This window comes from Lingula anatina, chromosome 6, assembly GCF_051362555.1.
Source record: "Lingula anatina isolate TDL-2025a chromosome 6, LinAna3.0, whole genome shotgun sequence".
Classification (NCBI taxonomy): domain Eukaryota; kingdom Metazoa; phylum Brachiopoda; class Lingulata; order Lingulida; family Lingulidae; genus Lingula; species Lingula anatina.
Genome location: NC_141772.1, coordinates 4,612,688 through 4,636,302, shown reverse-complemented (window position 1 = coordinate 4,636,302; position 23,615 = coordinate 4,612,688). Strand labels below are relative to the sequence as shown.

Sequence of the window (23,615 nt, the reverse complement as noted above, 5' to 3'; positions counted from 1 at the left end):
GATGCTGCATAAACCCAGCTCCGTTTTGTTCTAACGCTGGCCATTTCCCATTCATCAGTATTTCAAGATAACCTGCATCAGAACTTTCTGTCCTTAGGGCATTACAATCCCAGATGTCACAGCGCACGTTTAAAGAACATAGCAGGGTGAAGATAAGTGTCGTAACGGTTCTGAAACAATAGTGGAAACAAAAAATATTTTAATCATCAAACCACTGAGGAAATAAGAAATATGTCTTTGGTAAATTTAACAATAACAAAGTACACACGCTGGACAATAGAAGTGTCAGCCCCTAAATCAGAGTAATAAAAGTAGGCAGATCTTGGGTAGTTATACATGTATAATGTGACCAATGAGTATAAAACCGCTATACCATGGAATTGTATTGTTGGTCTTGTACATGTACAGCAAATGTTATTCCTGATACAGTTGAATTGTTCAGTCAGAACCGTGCAGAGGGTCTGCTCTCGGTATAGAAACACTGTATCAATGGACAAATTGTCTCTGATGGGTCGTCCAAGAAAAACTACTGACCGTGAAGACCGACGAATGATTTTGATGTCCATGTTGTCGAGGTTCGACATAACTTGTCTGTTGACAACACAGTGGAACAATTTCACACATAAAAATGTGTCTGTGAAAACTGCTAGGCGTCGGTTACATGCTCAGAGAGTATCAAGGGTAGGGTAGCAAGGGTAGCAAGACTGAAACCTCTTATATCGTTACAAAACAGGCAATGTAGAGTGAACTAGGGCCAACAGGATCTGGAACTGGACAGTCCATGACAATTGGTCCTATATAGTTTTTTTCTGATGAGTGTCGCTTTGGTCTGACCTTTGATGACAGACTGGTACGATGCTGGCGAACTGCTGGTAAAGCATTTGAACCACATGCACTGAATTTTCGAACCCGGAGCAGCATATTCATCATGGTGTGGGGCTGCATCAGCATCCATGGCGTGGGTGAATTGGTAGTGGTTGATGGAAATATGAATCACCAGAAATATATCTATGTTTTGGTTTAAGGCTTGTAACCATCTATTACTAACATGCTTGGTGACAGAGATTATTCATTTGTTCACCAGGATGACAATGCTCTTTGTCACAGGCCCAGAGCAGTTGATGATTGGTTTGACCAACAGGACATTCGCAGGATGAGGTGGCCTGCCCAGAGTCCGGATGCAAACATGCATAATAGAAAATGTGTGGAATGATATGTTAAAACTTTTGACAAATGCCCGTCCAACCAGCGGACAAACTGTTAGATTCAGTGTTTCATGCTTGGGCCAGCATAAGCCCTGAACGCATCAGACAATTATATTAATTCTTGCCTCGTAGACTAGCAGCTATTATTAGGTCACGTGGTTATGCCACTAAGCACTAATTTTGGACTTGAAACTGCATATCTTGGAAGAATGTATATTTTGTTCTCATTTTGTGAAATATGATGTTAATAAAATGATAGCAGGAGCATATCATTCCACAGTCATTTATCTCCCCCAAAGTATTGGTTCAGTAGGGGTGACACTTCTATCGTCCAGTGTGTGTAACATTCACATATTTAAACATTCACAAAATGGCCCTCCTCCCAAAATGGGTATTATCTTTCCTTTTGATATTCCCGTTACTTTTTACATAAATTTCATCTATTAAATTTTTAATGCTTTGTGAGAAAAGGCTGCGGAAATGTATATATGATAAATGTCAATGGCGTATGCATATAAAGGAAGTTTGGGGTCTGAATCTCCAATGCAATGAGAATGGCGCTCTGTCAGCTACCTAACTAATGACCGCACTCAAAGATCTTTTTATTTTCAATGTTATTTTAATTTTCTTGATGTGTTACGATGTAAAATATATGACAGATATATACAGTGCAGCACAGCAGGCCCCTGAGTAGGGTTCCTATGAGATAAACAATTACCATACAAATAATCGCCATGCCGTTTCCTGACACATTGATCGTTTAATACCATATTTATGCTGGCATTTCATTTCATGAAAACTTATCACTAGCTGACCTTTATTTTCCCATTAAAAACACATGCCAGCGGCAGTATTGAAACCCAAATTTGAGTTGGTTGCAAATTTTCAAACAAGGCAGCAAAGCTGTCAAATGTACAGACAATAACAATGCACAAAATAGGCTATTGTCAATTCTGATGCAAAAGTACATTTACATTATGCTTAACTGCAAATTCAACATCAAATTTTAATTATGCTCAACAGGTAATACCAATGTAAGTACAAATGTAAGTTAAATGTGTAACAAGCATAAGGCTTCAGGCCCATGGGAGTTCAAGTTCACACTTTGAAAATGCCAGAATGAGAAAAATGAAAATTTCACACAAAACTGCATCAATTCAATAATAAATGATAACCCAATTGAGCTGGCTTTCTAATTTTGAACTGCATGCCAATCCTAAAAACCATACTTGTAAGTTGAAAAAATAGTAATAAGCAACACAGTTTTCTTTTCATAATGTTTGTAGTAGCAGTGCAAAAAGATTTTTTTGTCAATTTTGATATAACATTACATAATAAATTACAGAATAATTATCACCAATTTTTGATTATTGACTATAAATAGCATGGACATGTAGAAAATTTGATTACCATTTGGCTTCATGTCCATGGGAGCTTGGAGTCCCACAATGAATATGCCAACATGATAAAAATGAATATTTCACTAAAATGTATAACTTCCAGAAAAAGAAGCCAATTAGACTGCTTTTCCAACTCGAGCTGCATTTTAGTCCTATGTTTCTTTTTTGAAAGTTTGACAATCATAAGTAACATGGTTTTCCCATGATGGTCATCATGGCAGCAGCACCGAAAATTGTGTTTTCTTCTATTTTGATGCAATATTACATAATGCTTAACAGCATAAAGACCATCAGTTTTTAATAATAAAATAAACGTATCATGGATTTTCAGAAAATGTTACTAGCATGGGTCTTCAAGCCCGTGGAGGTTCTAAGTCACACCTTGAAAATGCCAATATGTGAAAAATTAAATTTTCACAAAAAACTGTTTAACTGCCAGAAAAATTTACCAAATAGAGTGCATTGCTCACTGAAGCTTTATTTAAGTCCCATGTTTCTTTCCTGTAAGTTTGAGAACAGTAAGTGACATGGTTTTCCTTAAATGGTCATCATGGGAGCAGTGTCCAAAATAGGGGTTTCTTCAAATTTAGATGCAATATTACATAATGTTTAACAGGATAATAACCATCAATTTTTAATAATAAAATATTAGTATCATGGATATTCAGAAAATGTGACAAGCAAAGGTCTTCAGGCCCATTGAACTTCAAAGTCACACCTTGACAAGACAGCACTGTTCTGAAATGTTTTTTTTTTCATTTTTAACAATTTTTTAACATAAAACTAAATTAACAGTTTACTGCCATTTTTATATGATCAACTAAGAAAATTGATGGGATGGGAAAAATATCAATAGAAGAGTGTTAAATGTCCACTTTCCTCCATTCTGTGATTCTGAACATAGTGAATGATTGAATCTGACAAACTGCAATGATATGAGTTTATTTCCATTTTTGACACTTTATTACACAATACACGATAACAAGTTTACCATCATTTTTAGATAATCAACTAACAATGTTGTAAAGATGCAGGAAATGTCAAACAAACACTTTTACGTATCTTATTAATTAAATAATGAAACTGTTAACATGCCTAAGAATTGAATCTGAGGAAATGTAAAAAAAAGCATAACTTCTAAAATAATGGCCCGATTATGCTGATTTTTGAACTCTTATCGTGCTTACAATGAAAGTGCACGGCGCCGGCGATGACGGTGACGACAGACGCAGGTGATGACAATATGTACAGACACATCTATATATATTTACTCTACTGTTTGAGAACAGTAAGTGACATGGTTTTTCTTAAATGGTCATCATGGTAGCAGTGCCCAAAATAGTTTTTTTTCAAATTTTGATGCAATATTACATAATGTTTAACAGCATAATGACCATCAATTTTTAATAATAAGATATTAGTATCATGGATATTCAAAAACAGCATAATGACCATCAATTTTTAATAATAAAATATAATTATCATGGATATTCAGAAAATGTGACTAGCAAAGGTCTTCAGGCCCATGAAAATTCAAAGTCACACCTTGAAAATGCCAAAATGTAGACAAGACAGCATTGTCCTGAAATGTTTTTTTTCCATTTTTAACAATTTTTTAACATATAACAAAATTAACACTTTACTGCCATTTTTATATGATCAACTAAGAAAATTGATGGGAAAAATATCAATAGAACAGGGTTTAATGTCCAATTTCCTCCATTCTATGTTTCTGAACATAGTGAATGAATGAATCTTATAAACTACAATGATAAGAGTTTATTTCCATTTTTTGACACTTTATTACACAATACACGATAACAAGTTTATCATCATTTTTACATAATCAACTAACAATGTTGTAAAGATGCAGGAAATGTCAAACAAACGCTTTTACGTATCTTATTAGTTCAATAATGAGACTGTTAACATGCCTAAGAATCGAATCTGAGGAAATGTGAAAAAACAGCATACCTTCTAAAATAATGGCACGATTATGCTGATTTACTAACTCAACCTGCATTTTAGTAAAATTGACCACTTCTGTGACTTTCATGCCAATTGGCCTATCTGTTTTTCTTATATTGTGTTTTTACAGTGTTGCATATATGCTGAAAAGTGTAAAAAAACAGCATTACTACTAAAATAGTGGCCCAATCATACCGATTTTCGAACTTGACCTGCGTTTTAGTAAGATTGATTACCCCTGTGAGTTTCATGACAACAGGTCTATCGGTTTTCCTTGAAATGTGTTAACGGTGTTGCATATATGCTGAAAAGTGGAAAAATAGCATAACTTCTACAATAATGGCCCGATCATGCTGATTTTCGAACTTGACCTGCGTTTTATGAATATTCATCAGCTCTGTAAATATAAAGCCAAAAAGTAAAACTGTCTTCCACTTATCGTGTTAACGCTGAAAGTGCACGGCGACGAAGGCGACGACGGCGACACCGGCGACGACGGCGACGACAGACGCAGGTAATGGCAATATGTACAGACACACATCTGTGTCTGTACAAAAAAACGAAAGGCATGCAACACATTTATTTGTTTGTTTTTTTAAATCAATATTTCCATTTCCAATGTAATTTTGTTGCAAATTAAAACTATGCATATTAAAGTTAGGTCTGGAGGAGCTTTTTTACACTTAATCGTCTATGTGAATAATTACGGTTTAGATTCATCATTCGATGAATATTAAGAACTTAGTTGAACATAACAACTTACCTGTACATCTTGTTTAACCGTTTATGTTGCTGAAGAACGTCTGATAATCCTGCTTCCAATCGTTCGAGTGTGATGACCACAGTGTTCGTAATGTTTTAAAAATTCCGTTTACCCCGGGGGAAGCACTCATAGGAAGGACGGGCACATACTCTGTAAAACGGTCTTAAAATTTGAGCCTTGAACGCGTACTTCTCATTGCCTTTCTTCTGTTCAAACAACGAAACCCCTTTTTATTTTAGGAAACTTGTTTACGCATCTTTCTAAAAATTACTTATTTTGACGCTTTTATTTCCTTTCATTTTTTGTACCCAGCCTAATCAGTGTTGCCCCTCCCGGGAATGGCACATCAGTTTTTGACATGCAGCCGTTATAAGGGTACATTCATTTTGCGAAACGCTCTTAGCAAAGCTTTAACAGAACTTTTTATCAACACATTTTGTTTAAAAACCTAGTATTTAGAAAGCTGTGCTTTCTTGATGTCATCTTGTCTATGCTGTCTAATTTCGTTTTAAAACTTCATATACTTGATTGCTATGATTTTTTGATTTTTTAGTCTTTTTCCTATACTTTTATTCAAGTCTGTCTATGGAAATTTCCATCATGCAATGTATGTATTAGAATTGTTGTTTCAATTAGGGCATAGCCTGTAGTTATACTGAGCTCGAGCTCGAACCAATATAGGATTATATATCATAATATTGGGTCGACATCAATATATATATATGTGTGTGTGTCACTGTGTGCGTGTGTGTTATTCGTGGGTCTGTATCCAACGTGAACACCTCTGTAGAAAGTACAGCGAAGAACTGAGTTAGACAGATTGAAACAGGCATCTGAAATCCTCAAAGCACATAAACCATACAATATGGAGCACCAGCCATTTCACATCAGATGGCACTCAACCCACATAATTGAAGAAAGTTCCCGCATATCAAGCATCACATTAACTACACAAATATCAGAGCCGAGTTTCATCAACCATTTTTATCTGGGCACTTTTCCTGTGCATAAAATTATATACATGTATCATGCTAGATACTATTTGTCTCTGATATTGCTCTCCAGGATGCAAATGGCTGCTGTCCTCAGGATAACTGTCCATAGGATAACAAATTTAGCCTTCGGTCAGCGCTATCCAGTGTTGGTAAAATGCAGGCCTACCCAACTACCAGACTCGGCACCGAATGATCCTGAATTCACCGGTAGATCGGACCACACTACCCGTTTTCAAGGTGTGTATCAGTACGCATTTCACAGTATCATACCCCGAACAAATTTTGAGTAGTGATGCATCACTACTCAAAATTTGTTCGGGGTATGATACTGTGAAATGCGTACTGACTCACACCTTGAAAACGGGTAGTGTGGTCCGATCTACCGGTGAATTCGGGATCATTAGGTGCCGAGTCTGGTAGTTGGGTAGGCCTGAAATGGACCCAGATGTATAATAAAGAAAGAAAGAAAGAAGAAAAAAGAAAGAAGCTTATTTGTGGGTTATGTCTCACAGCAGGTCGATGGCAACTCGCATTTCATAAGTTAACATGGAATGCTAACAACATTCTCACGTGTATACAAATGTGAACGGGGCACAGGTGCATGCACGCGTGCGTGTGTGTGAAACGCAGCAAAAGGACCACAGAAATATGCTGAAATGATTTTTAAAATCACAACAGATCATTACTACTGTGACACCAATAAGGAAAAAATAAATCAAAATGTATCTCCCAAGAAGCTAATTGGCTTTTTATCACGATTTCATGTTCTTATTTTAAGTCACAGTACATTTGTGCAACTTTTTTCATTATTTTTGTATTCCTGGTGATCCAGGGTAAATTTTCCTTAAGTAATTCATCACGAAAGGCAAATGTCCTGTTCCTGGAAGAGTGGATTGACTCATCGTGCCAGAGTCATCCACGTTTTAATATTAAAATATTATGAATATCACTACAGACTTCTGATCTCCTGTATCTGCCACGAACCCTGATAGCGCTGTTCAGAATGCCAGAGTCTCTTAAAGTTAATATTATTCCATTCTGAATGTCACTTCAGAGTTACTATCTCGTTTAGCTCCCATGAACCCTTATGCCGTTATCTACCCTCCAGGGTTCTGCCTCAACCTCTCTGATGAGGTTAAAACCGTTTTAACTTCCTTAGGATCAAACCCCCTGCTAGACACCTTGCATGGTCTGAACCACTCAATCTCCTTCTTGCAACTTGCTCTACAGTATGCCGACAACACTCTCTGGGTTACATGTCAGGAGAAAAAGCAAGTCAGTCGAGTTGTTCAGCCATTTTTGTGCGTGCTTGACGGACACGATGAGATGGCCGTCATGCTGGAGCAGAAAATTAGTCATAATGGGCTCTTGCATGTGACAGCATTTTGTTCATCGCCATTTACCGGCAAGCATCAACATTTAGATCTACCTTTTCCATCGAAATCACCAAGATGATATCTACACTGTATTTGTACTGTATTTGTTCTATGTTCCTCATATTTGATAGGGGTTTCATCATTACCTATAGTTGTTTCTTATTGATTTTGAGGTCAAGGGTCAAGTCCACCTCAAGAACCTCGAGAAAAATCTTGTCCGGCCAATAAAAAGAATGATATGCTCTCTTGGGGACAGTTTGAAAAATAACTTTCGTACGTGCCAAAAGGATAGTGGCACACGGCAGGTTGCTCTTAATGTAACTTAGAACAAGACAAGGTGTGCCCAAGTTGTTTGCATATAGCCCTATTTTAAACTAAGTTACACAGACTTTTCATTACGGTGTCACTTATATCTTGATAAAATTTATTCAAACGCACAAGTTAATCAACTGAACAAAGAAAATTATGTTCATTTTCAACGCCAATATGAAGACATTTTTGCGAAGGCTTTAAGGCTTCGCAATAAGGCTTTTCCAATCTGCCTTCTATCTATTTAATTAAATTTCTCAAACGGAAAGTCACACTTCAGAAGACAACTTTGGAGCGGCAGTCACGATGGAATATTTCGTCGGCATAAAATTCATTTTAGTCTGTGCGATTTTACTCGTGGGTATAAGCTGCTCAGAAGAAATGCATATTTCCTCCAATCTCTCCACAAACTGCTTTGTTGATGCCAAAACAAGACAAACTGTCCTCGACGGAATTTCGACCATGACGGCCCAGCTAACCGACCTTAATCAGGCCTACCCAACTACCAGACTCGGCACCGAATGATCCTGAATTCACCGGTAGATCAGACCACACTACCCGTTCTCAAGGTGTGTGTCAGATCGCATTACACAGTATCAGACGCGACACCGCTCTTGCCTAGTACGCGATGTGATAGTGACGATTCTCAGCGGGGTTGAAAAGCATTGCATCACCACTCAAAATTTGTTCAGGGTATGATACTGTGTAATGCGATCCGACACACACCTTGAAAACAGGTAGTGTGGTCTGATCTACCGGTGAATTCAGGATCATTCGGTGCCGAGTCTGGTAGTTGGGTAGGCCTGTTAATCGCAAGGTGGATTTGATCACTGGGTCAAAAGCTTCAGCGCAATGCCAAGAAGGGTGCTCAAGTATGCAGAGTGTCCTAGATAAAGTGACAACCAGGCTGAACCACGTAGAATCGGAGCTGTCAACGCTTCTCCTCGAGCGCACCGTCCAACGCAATGAGATCCAGGCCCTGAAGAAGCAGGTGGCGCTTACCTCATCCCGGCATATAAAACAGTATGCTTGGAAAAACGAAGACAGTACAGATAATGGCATTATCAAGGTGTTTTATTACTCTTTTTCATCATTTTCATTTTAGATATTTCTTTTAAATAAAGAACAAATAGTGATGTAAATGTGGCGCCCATGTTAGATGCGTTTTTTTATTATTATTTTGACGCCTAGCTAACTGATTTCCTTCATCGATGTCAATATATTTTGCACACACGGTAATGACTCGATCTTTTCAATGGGCAAAAAATATCAATCATTCAGATACATAAATTTAAATCAAAAAAATTTAAACTGTGCATGTAGCATTTGTGGTGCTTTTACTGTATAAAATTAAACAACATTGTGGTCCGCTTTTCCATGTTGTTGCCATCAATCAATTAAATAAAAAAAAATACAGTGCCTGTAAAAATCCTAATTTTCGCCATAGGAAATATTGAGCTATTGGCAAAGTTGATACTCATAAACTACACATTTTATCTCTAAAAATGGGGCACAGCCGGATAATGTTGAATAAGGTATGGCTTTGAGTGTTGATAACCTCGAAACTTCGTATCTTAGAATATATTGAAAAAGCAATTGTCCACTGATAAATTTAATTTGACAATTTAGGGAATCTGATTAAATCATGATAAGGAAATAGACAATATGTTAAATACTACAAAAATGTTTGTTTATATTCTTTGTGCATACAAAACAAAATAGGAACATAGGGGCCTATATATTAAGCGTATATTGCAATTTATTTGACAAGCAACCATCTGAGGATATACTTCGTATTATTTCAACTGTAAGGTTAAAAACCTAATTAAATGGTCAACCTTTATTTCTATGCATTGCTGTAATTGTATATTTTATACCGAGAGAGAGAGTGAGAGTGCAAATGTGTAAGGATGTGTGAATGTGATTCATAGGCAAAAATTAAGTGCAAGATTGCATCTTGTTTGCTACTGAATAAAAAAAAATCTGATTAAATCCTTTCAGACCGTGTCCTTCCCCAAAATTCACAACTCGAGCGCTCTGTGGGTTCAGTGGGATAGTAATCTACGTGTATTGTTACATGTGGGTACACCAGAGGGCTGCAGCAGATGGTTCTTCACTATAGACGGTCAGGAGTGTAAGGACCCGGACACACTGGATGCTGTGTATTATGCACATGTTGATACGAAGTCTGTGTACTACAATGTGCTCAACCCTGGCTCATGTAAGTGTGATATTTTAAAGGGTGTGTGTGTGTGTGAGAGAGAGAGAGAGAGAGAGAGAGAGAGAAGAGGGAGAAGGAGGATGGGAAAAATAATAGGATAAATTACCAAGAAACAGTACAAAAATATGAAATTACAGATTAAAGAAAAAAACAAGAAAACGAAAATAAAACAAGATGTAACAAATTACAACAAAGAAAAGAAGATTCCAAAATGATGCTCACTTTTGCAACTCCCTTCCCTTTCAGTCGGCGGACTATGTATGGGAGTCCCTAGCGGCGACCTAAAGGTGGCACTGCACGTGGGGATTTGTCCTGGTACCTCAATCATCATAGAGGAGATTGATGTGTAGAATGCGGTCACTGTGGCTGTATTCAGAGGACGAAAACACCATTTTTTTGTTTGTAGAAATAACTGGATTTGAACCGTCACTGGAAACTAACTTCAGTTAAGAACATGACATTTCAAGAACCACTCCATGGGATTTTCCCGTCAAAATGAATTTCTAGAGGATCTCTCCACTTCGCCTGGTGACTGGCAAATGGATATGGATGAAGTGTTCACGTGTAGTGAAATAAAGTCGGTGTGTATGCAAGTAAGCCTCCTGTGCGTTAGCGTTCTTATTTACAACAAGAATATCACATATTGGCGTTATAATAAACGTCGAGATTTCTTATAACGAAACATCGTTAAATATCAATCAATTCAATGTTGAATGCCAACGTTAATTCAATGTAACTTTTCAACGTTAACACAAATTTCCACAATCATAATAAGTTGTAAATCAATGTTGGATTAACCTTGAATCAACTGTTGTCTGCCTGCTGGGGTAATAATTGCATAAATGGAGTGAATAACCTCGGGCTTTAATAAATGTGTTGCTCTCATGTATCCCTCTGCAAGGATGCTGTCCAGGTTCTCTTTTACCGACACGTTACATTATGTGCAACAAACGGTCCTCCTTGTCTGCAGTACTCCTAGGGCGTAAAAACTGCATTTATTCACAGTGACGATTTCTGAAACAGAACTCCCTACTAGCTGAGCCTGCATATTTGTCCTTTTTTATTATTGAATTGTTGACAGAGACCCCATTAAAACCAATACCCAATTTCAAGTTCCAAAATTTTGGCCTTACCACCCTCCCAATGGTTTACTAGACCTACCCTTAAAATAGGAAACTTATGCGAATATGCTCGGTCTCTGTTACATTGCCTTCGACTCTCGGGTTATCTGTGCGCAACGGTGCCATTTGTGCACCATCATATTATAAACTAATCGAAAAAATCTTACAGTCATCATATGGTTTGAAAGTAAATAAAGTCATATACCCCAGTTACGTTTTTCTTAACACGTAAACGGCTAGCCAGAACCATGATGCCGCCTTTCGTTTGTTGTGACTAAATTTTAGGATGAAAAAAACTTTCAAGATATTATGCTCTTATCGTTTTGTAATCATATTTAGAATTTGAAAAAAAAAAAAAAAAAAAAAAAAAAAAAAAAAAAAAAAAAAAAAAAAAAAAACGTTGAGGTGCACGGACAAGTTTATTCAAAAGCGACTCACTTAAAGACAAAGCCAGGTACACATTTTTTTTAGAACCAATAGGTACAATTAGGCCGTAACATTTAAGTAAACACGTTGCAATTTGTATACTATCCCAAGTGTCGCATTTGAAAATGCTAAGCAAATGAACTATTTGAACACACACACACATATACACCCTATACACATCAGATTTTCCCAAAAGTAATGAAACCCATCATAATGTTTTCACCTGATTAAAGTAACCTAATAACAGGATTACCTCCATGAGAACATGATTCCATTTTCATTTCAATAAAAAAAAATAATGATAATGACAAAAAACATCAAAAATACAGAATAAAACAAATAAAGAAATAAATAGGAAACACAAAAATCACTTACACACTTAAGTAAAATAAAGGCATTTTTAGAACAAGTTGGTGCGCCACTAAATCTAGGGATCAAATATGGCCGACCCCCTTCGAAGTGACAGCCTTTCTGCGGCAGGGGCACAGCAATAAAACAATGGCTCCACTTCGATCAGGGCTTGATTCTGTCTAATGCCAACTTTAATTGCCGTGTCCCTGCATGGAGGGCACGTGGGAGGCAGGGAGGGCACGTGGGAGGCAGGGAGTCCATCAGGATTTTATGCGGCATCGCTTACAAAATTAAGAACATTTAAGAGTGATGGTGTCTTTGGCCCCATATCCATAATTCCTCTGGAGCCTTCAGTGATAGATGCATGGTAAAGCAAAAAACATGCAAACATTTCACGGCAAGTATGCTTTCACAGTTCCTTGAATTTTCACATCACACACAGGACACCTGGTCAAACCAGCCGCACAAGTAGCACAGCTAGCAAGGTGCGCACACGGCAACAATACAATGCTGGCCTCATTATCAGAGCACTTTTTACACATACGCTGCATCATCATTTCTTCATTTTCAAGCCTCAATCGCTCCTTTTCATCGACAACGGATTCCTTGGAAGCAGAAATTTCATCTTTTTTATCTTTTGCAGAACTGGCTGTCTTCGGGTCGGCTTGTTTTGTGTTGGATAAACATTGACCCTGTGGTGGAGATTGGGTCTGTGGACTACTGTCTGGTCTGGGCTGAACAACACTGCTTATTTGACTGGTTTCTCTCATACTCCCCACACTGGTCTGTTCTTCACCATCATCTAAGTCTAGAACAGCTTCCACAAAAGCCTGGAGATTGGGAAAGTCATCTCCGTGGGTTCGGAGCCTCTGCTCTATTGCCTGGCGCAATTTGGCCTTGGAATATCCCATATTGGCCACAGTCTGGGCCATAGGTGTGTCAAGTCTTGCCTTGATTTCCCTTGCTTCCACTGGATGTCCATTTGACGAGTGACCTTGGCTGGCCCCGCCCATTGTTCTTTCTCGCTGTACCTCACGTATGAAGGTCACACCTTTGCACTGCTTCACAAAACCACACTTGGGAAACCAACGTGCATGCTCCCTCCATGGTACATCCTGCGGCTCCCAGTTTCTCAGGCCTCCACTGCAAAAGAAGCATTTCACGTTGTCCCCAAACCCCGCATAATAGAAACCAGCCTGAGCCAGGTCTCTGGGGGTTTGCTTCTTGTTTATGGGCCAATTGTGGTAAGAGGCTATCCGGTTTTGCTCCACAGCATGTTCTGGGTGTTTAGGTCTCTCAGTAACAATAGGACTCTCATCCAGCAAAAGGTCCGGTACATTAGTGCTATTTGAAAAAGTATTAGATTGTGGTACAGAATTTGACTGCCTCTGTTCCTGTTCAAGTGTGTCAAACACAAATTGACACAGTGGAAAATGTTTTTTATGTTCAAAGAAAGGAGAATCCCCAATCTCCCAGTTCCTTACAGCACCTCTGCAGAATGCACACTGCACAAGGTCTCCAGAGTTCATACAAAAAAAACCTGCTTTGGCCAATTCATCAGGTGATATTGGACAAATTGCAGACCAACCTACTGGATAACTTGCCCTGCGTGCATTTTCATCTTGCATGAGTGCAAAAATATGATTTCCATGACTGGAAACATTTTGCTGCTGTGCCAAATTGGAAATAGGGTAATTGTTTTCTACTGATGACAGATCTGTGGATTCTCTACCAGGGTGTGCATTATTATTTCCTTGTACCAAGGCTGAAGAAGGAAGCCGGTACTGCTCTCTAGCCTGTGATGTGGTGCTATGTTCAACAACACTAAGCACATAACTAACAGTGTCCCTGACTGCATCTCTGTTCCTTTGTAAAGAATTCACAAGTTCACTCTCAACACCCTCAGATGAAATAGGTCTATTTTCCTTGTCAACACCTTTCACATGGGGACATGCCGGATAAAACTGCCGGTGTCTCTCTAATGGATTTTCGCCATTTTTCCAATTCTCTAGAGTCCCATGACAACTGTAGCACTCCACTTTATCCCCAGCGCCAGTGTAGAAAAATCCTGCCCTGGCTAACCGTGCTGGTGATGCTTTCGCCCACTCTGGCCATTGTTGAAAGGAGCACAGTCTTTTGAATTGATACACTTTTTCTGACACATTTTCTCCAGCTGTCAATCGATCCTGGTAATCATTTAATGCCAAAGGAGACAATACAGAGCTTGCTGCCATTCTGAAAATTCAATACAATTAGTTAAGTAAAATATCTTCAAAGCAGATGACAAAATAAATAATTTTCAAACAAATCAACATTTTTTTTTCCAAAAAGTGCACTGGGTGCAAATTACCTAATTTTATGATTGAACACCAATGTCTAATTCCTATTTTTGCCAAAGCTACATGCGCAGGGCAAAAAGCTAGCTGCTTTAAAGTATACCTAGGCTATAGACCTCTGTGGATTTGACTGAACACCAGAATGTGGTATCAAGTGAGTTTTGATGCTATTTAAAATTTTACACACAGATAGCTATATATTTAAGTATGAATGGGCCATTTAAATGTTTGATCTATCTAATTTTGATCAAAAGTTATTTAAGTTTCAGTAACACCATGTATGTCATTTCTTTCACTCATTTCTTTAAATTCTGCAATTTTTTTTAAACAAATGAGTCAAAAGTATCCCCACTGGATTTTCACCTCTGGAATAATGTCAAAAGAGACTTGAAATTTAATAAATAATGAATAAAAGAGCACACATTTAATTTAAGGATATTTTCCAAACATAATTATGCATAAATTGTGAAGTAAACAAAATGATAAAATAAAATTATAGAATTTTGGCCAACAGGTGCATGCAAATATGGGAATTTCAAATCATTACAATGTATCCTCCAAAGTGCTAGGCAGTATAAAGCCCCCCCCCCCCCCCCCCCCCCCCCGCACACGGTGAGTAATTGGTGCGCACCACTTGCGCTGCACCAGGTGCTCGTGCTCTTTAGCTCCCTGCTTTTTGCTCAGCAGAGGTGCCTCCCGGCCTGCCCCTATTGGACTCACCGTGAACTGTGGGATCATGTGATTAAGGAAACTTTATATATTGATTTTTTTTTTCTGAAAGTAATGGAAAATGGTGACAACGTTAATCAATCAGACTAACTATAACTGTGTACAGTTTTGTTGTTTTGTTTCCAGCTACCGGCACATGTGCATTGTTGGCATGACTTGAGCAATCGTCGCTTGCATCCCGCACATGCTGAGCCATTTGCCTTAAGAGGCCAAAAATATAAAACACTTGAGATATTTTGCTCAGCTGAGCGAGAGGCAAAAATCTCACCAAAATACCCCCTTAAACCGAGAGAAAACGGCGCAGCTCAAGTGGCGCATGCCAATTGCTCACCATGTGCGAAGGGGCTTAACTTGGCCTTCTAACATTAGCTGAATGGGGAACAAGAGTGGGGAGGGGTAACAAAAAACATTGCAAAAAATTTTTCCTCCAATTCCCCCCAAAATCCGACATGCTGTAATGCTATTCCTTGTTCCATGGCATAAATCTGGACTTGCCAACCTGTGCCAACTTCTTTTGAAAAATTTAATTAGGAATTTTTGTTGCAAGTTGAAAGAAATTCACTTTCCATCTTCCCTTGATCATCAAAAAATTCCTCATTTCTTAGTATCAGCTAAAAATAGTCATACAATACAATACAATAAATTTTATTTCATGTTGTAAGGACAAAAACAGCTACAATAATGCAATATTACACAAGAAGTCTAGTAAGAGAGTAAAAAAAAAAAAAAAAAAAAAAAATCTACAAAGAGTATACGGGCATTTTTACAATCCTGGGCACTTTATTGCTAATTAACAAATTACATACATATGATCAAAGAATTCTTTTATCACTATGTTAGAGAATGGTGTAAGTGAAAATAAACACTGAAAATAGGAACCAAATATCACCACCGAGTCCAAAGTTATGCTAAAGCAAAGCCCGAAAAATGACCAAAAATTTTTCCCGTTTTAGTCATATGAAATAAAAAGCAATCTGAAATAAATTAAAACAGTGTTTGACATTGCATTTTTTTGGATTATAAAACACTCAGTAGTATGGTGGAAGCAAAAAAGTTTAAATATTAACAGGAGAGAGGTCTATCCTAGAAAAAAAAAGTCTTAATGGCATGCTGGTATTTCCGTTAAACGAAATGTCCATTCCGAAACAAAAATAAATTACTTTCAGAAAATATATCATAAAACATACAGTATAATTAACCATCCTTATCATTATTTGGATGTATTGGTATTGTTTGTATCAAATAATGAAATCTGCGCGATGATTCTGGAGCTTGACATGGAGTGCAAAATAACCCTACCGTGTTTTTCCGTTAAATTTGTCCATTCCGAAACATTGGGTTTCTCTTACATAAAAAGAACATGTTGACACCTAGCCTGTAACAATATATATTTCTCTAAAGCCCAGGACATGTGATATTTATTTTTATATAAGAAAACCCCAGTGCACAGAAACCCATTTAACTGTGGCCTTTTTTGAGATGCTTGTTAAAAATTGTCCATTCCGAAACAAAGTACCTTTACATTGCCAATGTTATAAATAGAGAGAATTCTGTCTTAAATGCTGTATGTTTCACTTGACATGAGCAAATTACTGTTAGAGCATCATGCATATGACATAAAAATAATAGAAAAACATTTCTTCAATGGCATCTTTTTAAATTTCTATATATATCCTCAACAAAAAAAAAATTCATTTTTGCAAGTCGGCATCTTTTCTTTGGATCTACTAGAACTTCCATTGCATATTTTCCCAAAGTTCATATATTTCAAAGTTAAATTAACAACTGATTGAAGAGATTATATCAGTATAAATAGAAATAAAGGCAATTTGGATGCTTTGTATCGTAAAGGACATTTTTTAACACATTGTCTAAAACACTTGTTCACTCTTTGGTCTGCTCATCTATTTATCATTCATGAGGAAGAGGATGATGGGAAGCACATCAAATTTATGTAGAATGTAATTTTGAATAATATAGCTTACCTTACTTTAAATATTGCTTACTTATGATGTACATAAAAGTATTCGAAAATACTTATGAGGCTACACGTGTTAAAGTTGCAAGAGTCAGTTCACTGGCATGGTTTACAGAGGCACTTGCAGGCAGACACAGGTTATAATTAACTTCCTGTGATTATTTATAATATATACATACATCATGATACATCTCTCTCTCTCTCTCTCTATCTATATCATTAAAGCAATTTCATAAATGTCCATTCCGAAACAAGGACATGTCTAAAAGGACATATTTTTAAACATGTCTTTACTGTTAGTAAATCTGACATTGTCAAATAATATTTTATGCAGCTATGAACTGTATCAAAAGAAACTGGAATAAGGTATAATGGTGTAAAGAATACCTGGAATATATCTCAGAATCAATATTTAACTAGAGGATCAGAGAGGCGATACCGCCTCCGAATATTGTACCACCAGCTGGAGCAAGCGCATTCGTATAGACCCCCACATACACAAAATAAGGGACACAGCCACCAGTTTTGTGCTTGACAAGCTGTTAAAATGCAATCAACAAGAATTTTTAAACTTTTGCAAAAAATATATATGGTACAATCAAATTTAAGTTCTTCGTAAGATAGGTCAAGGGTCAATTTCAAGGTCACAGTAAATTGCCAGTATATGACTTCCTATTCAAGTTCAAGAGTAACTATGGACCTATCTCTGCCAGTTTTGGAGACAAAAGGAAAGCAAAATTTGCAAAGTTCAGTTCATGGTGAAAAGTAGGTCAAAGGTCAATTTTAAGGTCACATTTAGATTGCCAGTATATGACTTTCTATTCAAGTTCAATAGTAACTACGGACCTATCTCAGCCAGTTTTGGAGATAAAAGAAAAGCAAAATTTGCAAAATTCAGTTCATAGTGTAAAGTAGGTCAAAGGTCAATTTTAAGGTCACATTTAGATTGCCTGTATATGACTTCCTATTCAAGTTCAATAGTAACTATGGACCTATCTCTGCCAGTTTTGGAGATAAAAGGGAAGAAAAATTTGCAAAGTTCAGTTCATGGTGAAAAGTAGGTCAAAGGTCAATTTTAAGATCACATTTAGATTGCCAGTATATGACTTCCTATTCAAGTTCAATAGTAACTACGGACCTATCTCTGCCAGTTTTGGAGATAAAAGGAAAGCAAAATTTGCAAAGTTCAATTCATGGTGAAAAGTAGGTCAAAAGTCAATTTTAAGGTCACATATAGATTGCCAGTATATGACTTCCTATTCAAGTTCAATAGTAACTACGGACCTATCTCTGCCAGTTTTGGAGATAAAAGGAAAGCAAAATTTGCAAAGTTCAATTCATGGTGAAAAGTAGGTCAAAGGTCAATTTCAAGGTCACATTTAGATTGCCAGTATATGACTTTCTATTCAAGTTCAATAGTAACTACGGACCTATCTCAGCCAGTTTTGGAGATAAAAGAAAAGCAAAATTTGCAAAGTTCAGTTCATGGTGTAAAGTAGGTCAAAGGTCAATTTTAAGGTCACATTTAGATTGCCAGTATATGACTTCCTATTCAAGTTCAATAGTAACTATGGAGCTATCTCTGCCAGTTTTGGAGATAAAAGGAAAGCAAAATTTGCAAAGTTCAATTCATGGTGAAAAGTAGGTCAAAGGTCAATTTTAAGGTCACATATAGATTGCCAGTATATGACTTCCTATTCAAGTTCAATAGTAACTATGGACCTATCTCTGCCAGTTTTGGAGATAAAAGGAAAGCAATATTTGCAAAGTTCAATTCATGGTGAAAAGTAGGTCAAAGGTCAATTTCAAGGTCACATTTAGATTGCCAGTATATGACTTTCTATTCAAGTTCAAGAGTAACTATGGACCTATCTCAGCCAGTTTTGGAGATAAAAGGGAAGCAAAATTTGCAAAGTTCAGTTCATGGTGAAAAGTAGGTCAAAGGTCAATTTTAAGATCACATTTAGATTGCCAGTATATGACTTCCTATTCAAGTTCAATAGTAACTATGGACCTATCTCTGCCAGTTTTGGAGATAAAAGGGAAGCAAAATTTGCAAAGTTCAGTTCATGGTGAAAAGTAGGTCAAAGGTCAATTTCAAGGTCACAGTAAGATAGCCAGTATATGACTTCCTATTCAACTTCAATAGTAACTATGGACCTATCTCTGCCAGTTTTGGAGATATAAGGGACTAAATGATGTAATTTTGGAGTTACCATAATGTGCCTTAAATTTCGTACAGAAAAAATTAATTAAAATAGAGAAAATGTCATTTTGGTCAAAATTCTTGAAATAGGAGGTGCTCTGAAGTTTCAGAAGTTCAAATTTGATGAAATAATGTCATTTTTGAACACAAGTTGTCTGCTTTGCCAAGCCTTATGTTTTATTTTTCCAGAGTTCAAAATTTATTATCCATTACCGTACTGCACATTTTGCTTTTACCACCAATATGTACTTTTTGATACAGCGTAACTCAAAAACCGTATGGAATACAAAAAAACCGAGACCACCTCCAGTGTTGGGCTTTACATGCTCTACAAAATGCAAAAAAGAATGGGTCTCTAGCATTAACGGTTCCCGAATTAGAGACAGTTTTCAGTTTCGGTATCTTATGGCCGCTACTCCCATGAAAATGCACCGATTGACCCCAAATTCATGGAGATGAAAGATGACCTGAAGGGTAACACTTTCCAATAATATTATTGGTTAAGTCTGTGTAGTGTCTGAATAACAGGGCAAAAAAATTTTTTTTCGTAAAAAATTTCATTTTTTTGAAAATTTTGGCCCATTTGACCTTGAAGTAAAGGTCAAAGGTCAAATCCAAGGGTATATTTGAAATCTACACATATGACTTTTGGAAAGCCGTCTATAGAAATTTTTCCCATAACTCCTTCCGTAGGGTAGATAATTAGCATTTAATTTTGCCATTTTTAGACAAGGGTGCATTGTAATGAGTGCCACACCCAGACCCCAATACCGACAAAGCCCAAATTTTACGTGGAACGAGTTGAGATTATAGGTGACCTAAATCCATGAGATGGGTACGGGGGCCCTTACTGTCTAGGAGGAGAAGCGGTAACGGTAGCCGTCCGGCGGAGCCGGCGGAACGATCCGGACGGGACCGAAACCATGTGTACCGCCAGCGCTAACGCTGGTGGTACAATAAAATAAAATTCCACTAATGAATTACTAGTACAGAATAGACAAAACAAGCACAAAATGTAATAAAAAGACTTCAATTTTAGTTCAGCTTCCACCTATTTTGCCCAGTTATTCATAGACTTTACCTAAAACTTATAAACTCAAATACTACAATATATTAAAACAATATCATAAATGTTAAAAAAATGTCCTTTCCGAAACATCCCTGTCAAGGACATTTTTTTAACATGACACTGCAATTAGCACACATGTCTGTGCAAAATAATATTTTACACAATCATGAAGCATAACATAAAGAACTAATGCAAGGTAAAGTGAAGTACAGAAGTCCTCAGAATATCTCAGAATCAAAAACTTCATGGAGTCACATTTAATACTGAAACAGGGAAATTACAAAATATCATTGATTCGTCAAATTTTGGATATTTTCATCCATTTTTTTTGCCAATACATAAAAGAGCAATACTCTCTGAGTAAAGCTAAGTGTTTTTTTGGAGATCAATACCTTAAATTATCCTAAAAGTCACACACTTCAAGGTTTAGCTTATGAAAATTAAAAAAATGATTTTCAAAATTCAAATAATCATATCTTTATTCATACACAAGGTTTTATCTCGGGATTGTCATTTCTTATACCCTTCAGGTCTATACTTTCAAGAAAAGTACAAATTTCAACACAATAATGACTTCTATTTTTGACCCTTGGTGGGAAAAAAAGGAGCCCAGGATTGTAAAAATGCCCATACAAAGACACGAAATCTATTAAGATAACAAATTAGAAAAAAGAGAAAAAAGTTTTTTTATGGGAAATGTGCAGAATGCTATACCTAGAGCAACTGTGAAAAACAGACAATTTTACATACAATGCTCAATGATACAGTTATATATAAACAATGTAAACATGACGTATTATTACAAATTTGCACTAAAAGCATATAGGTTACACAGGCTACATCTGCATTTGGGTCCTTCCCAAAGCCCTAAAGTCATGTGTCAACACAGCTCAGTTCTGCAATGTGAAAATGCCATGGGTAGAAATCTGATACTGGAGGGCACTGCCCATGGCAGTTTGTGTAAACAAACATCTATTGCGACCTATTATTGCCTTTGTTCTGTATAATTTCTATGCATCAAATAAGGCTCATTCACAATGAAACAATCATTCTATGTAGATTTCTACAACTCTGCCGGGACTCCCAATGAATGCAATCAGAATAGTAGATCAATATAATGCCTTCTCCTTAAATGGCACTGAGTAGAATATACAGAAAAGCTGCTGATTATATCAGTATATTGGAAAAAAGGCAGCATATTAATCTCATTACATTCAGCTACAGTTCCCAGGGAGTTGGATCAGTCTACATAAAACAATGGTTAAATTCATTGGTAGTAAGTCCATAGGCAGCATAGGGAATCCATGCTAGCTATGTAACTAAAGCAGATGTGACAGGAATGGTAGTGATAGTAGTGGGAGTCAGGAGTCCCTTATAATTATCACAAGTTGACAAAATTATCGGGATTAGTATATATAATATGCTTTATGCTTTGTTCATTGTATTGTATGCATCTACATGGGTAGATGAAAATGTACAATAGGAATGCACTTATAACTAAGTACAGTATGAATTATATTAAGTAGTGATATAGTAGGACTACTTGTAAGAAAAATACAAAATATAATTGGTAGAGCCCAAGTGGCTCTACCTACTCAACTGCCAGTACACTTGTTGGTAATGGGTGCAGCATAGTCCCTTTTTAGAAAGGCATAAATATTTGGCAAGAGCAATCATTTATGTTTATTCTTCTTACCAGTCATTAGTGTTATAAATTTATCCATTCTGGTAAGATGCTCAAAGTTACTATATTGTTTTTTGTACATTGATCATATCGGAGATCTGTATAAAGAGGGCACGACACATTAGGAAATGGGTTTCATCTTCTACTTCCCCAGAATTACACTTTTTGCAAATTCTGTCTGCTTGAGGAATTTTTTCATGTCTAGGTTGTGTGCACTTACACGGAATCTAGTTAAGGTGGTACATTTATCTCTATCTTTAATTGTATCTAATTATCTTTCCTTCACATATTTGTTCTTGTATTGACAATGATCAAAGTTGCAATTTGGACTTGGTGTTGGTTATGTCTCTCTGCCATTCTTGTGTTATTCTGTCCCTGATTCTTTCCCTAAACCGTTGGATAGTTTTTATCATATCTTTGGTCTAGCCACACATCACCAAAAAGTATTTGTCTCACACCTTTAATGCGCACCATGACATGTTTTCCTGCTTTACCTCTGTTAGATTGGATGTTCTTAAAAGATTGTAAGTTTCTGTTTCATCCAGGTAGGCCTGTTTCAATAAACTATTAATTATCTTCCAGGTTTAATATTTTTGCCTAATTTTATAAGTTGTGTTTGGATTTTTAAGGATACTGGTAGCCTACCGAGTTCTCCTCTGACTATATATATAGGACAAATGCTGTATTAATGCGCCACTGATTGTCGAGCTGACATTTATAAATTTCTGTTGCATGAGCTCAGTTGAACCTCGACCTCTTTCGTAGCTCTACATTTAATTTGTTCTTTCGTTTCCCATAGTATTGATATAAAAAGCAGCAGACAAAAAAAAAATGTTAGTTGATCCCTTGAAAAACATTTCTTTTGTGTGCACAGTGCTAAAAAGTGCATTCATTGAAATGTTTACTGAGTTAGAATGAGTAGAGTCTACGTTTGTCAAGATATGTCCCTGACCTATTTCTTCAGAATCAAATTACATGTATTTGCATGGGCAGTTTTAACATGAACATCATGTCCGACTTACTTCGAAGAGCGCAACAATGACAACGAAGCCTATTTTAAAACATAAAAGATAAGATAACCTGTAGACCTAAGAATGCTGGAGGTGTACGTGGTAGTGACAAATTAAAATTTGCAGTGCATATATATATATATATGCTCAAATTATTCCGCATTAATTAGCGCATACAGATCCAGGCACTCGCATGCATACAAATCTTTAAATTAATGCAATCCATACAATTTTTCAAAGCTATTCTATATAGCTGTTGCATTGCCTCCGTATTTACCTTAATTTTGTTTTGGAGAGACTACATCTTGATCACACTCCATCCACCCTAACACGTCACGTGCCAGTACGCTACAGAAGTAGTGCGATCGCTTACCAGAAAACCATACCTTGTAAACAAAGCTCTATGTCGTAGTTTTTCTGTTGTTATGTAACTCAAGTTAACATTTTTTAATAACTCATTTATTACAT

At 36.8% G+C, this 23,615-nt stretch overlaps 1 protein-coding gene across 1 annotated transcript; it reads right to left on the bottom strand.

Annotated features, from left to right (window-relative positions):
- Window positions 1-11,764: 11,764 nt before the first annotated feature.
- LOC106177680 (baculoviral IAP repeat-containing protein 7-like) lies at window positions 11,765-23,582 on the bottom strand. The gene is made up of 2 exons (XM_087016058.1): window positions 23,425-23,582; window positions 11,765-14,370 (listed from the first exon to the last, which is right to left on the bottom strand). The coding sequence occupies exon 2, from the start codon at window positions 14,367-14,369 to the stop codon at window positions 12,528-12,530; it is 1,842 nt and encodes a 613-aa protein (XP_086872184.1). The 5' UTR covers window position 14,370; window positions 23,425-23,582; the 3' UTR covers window positions 11,765-12,527.
- Window positions 23,583-23,615: the final 33 nt, after the last annotated feature.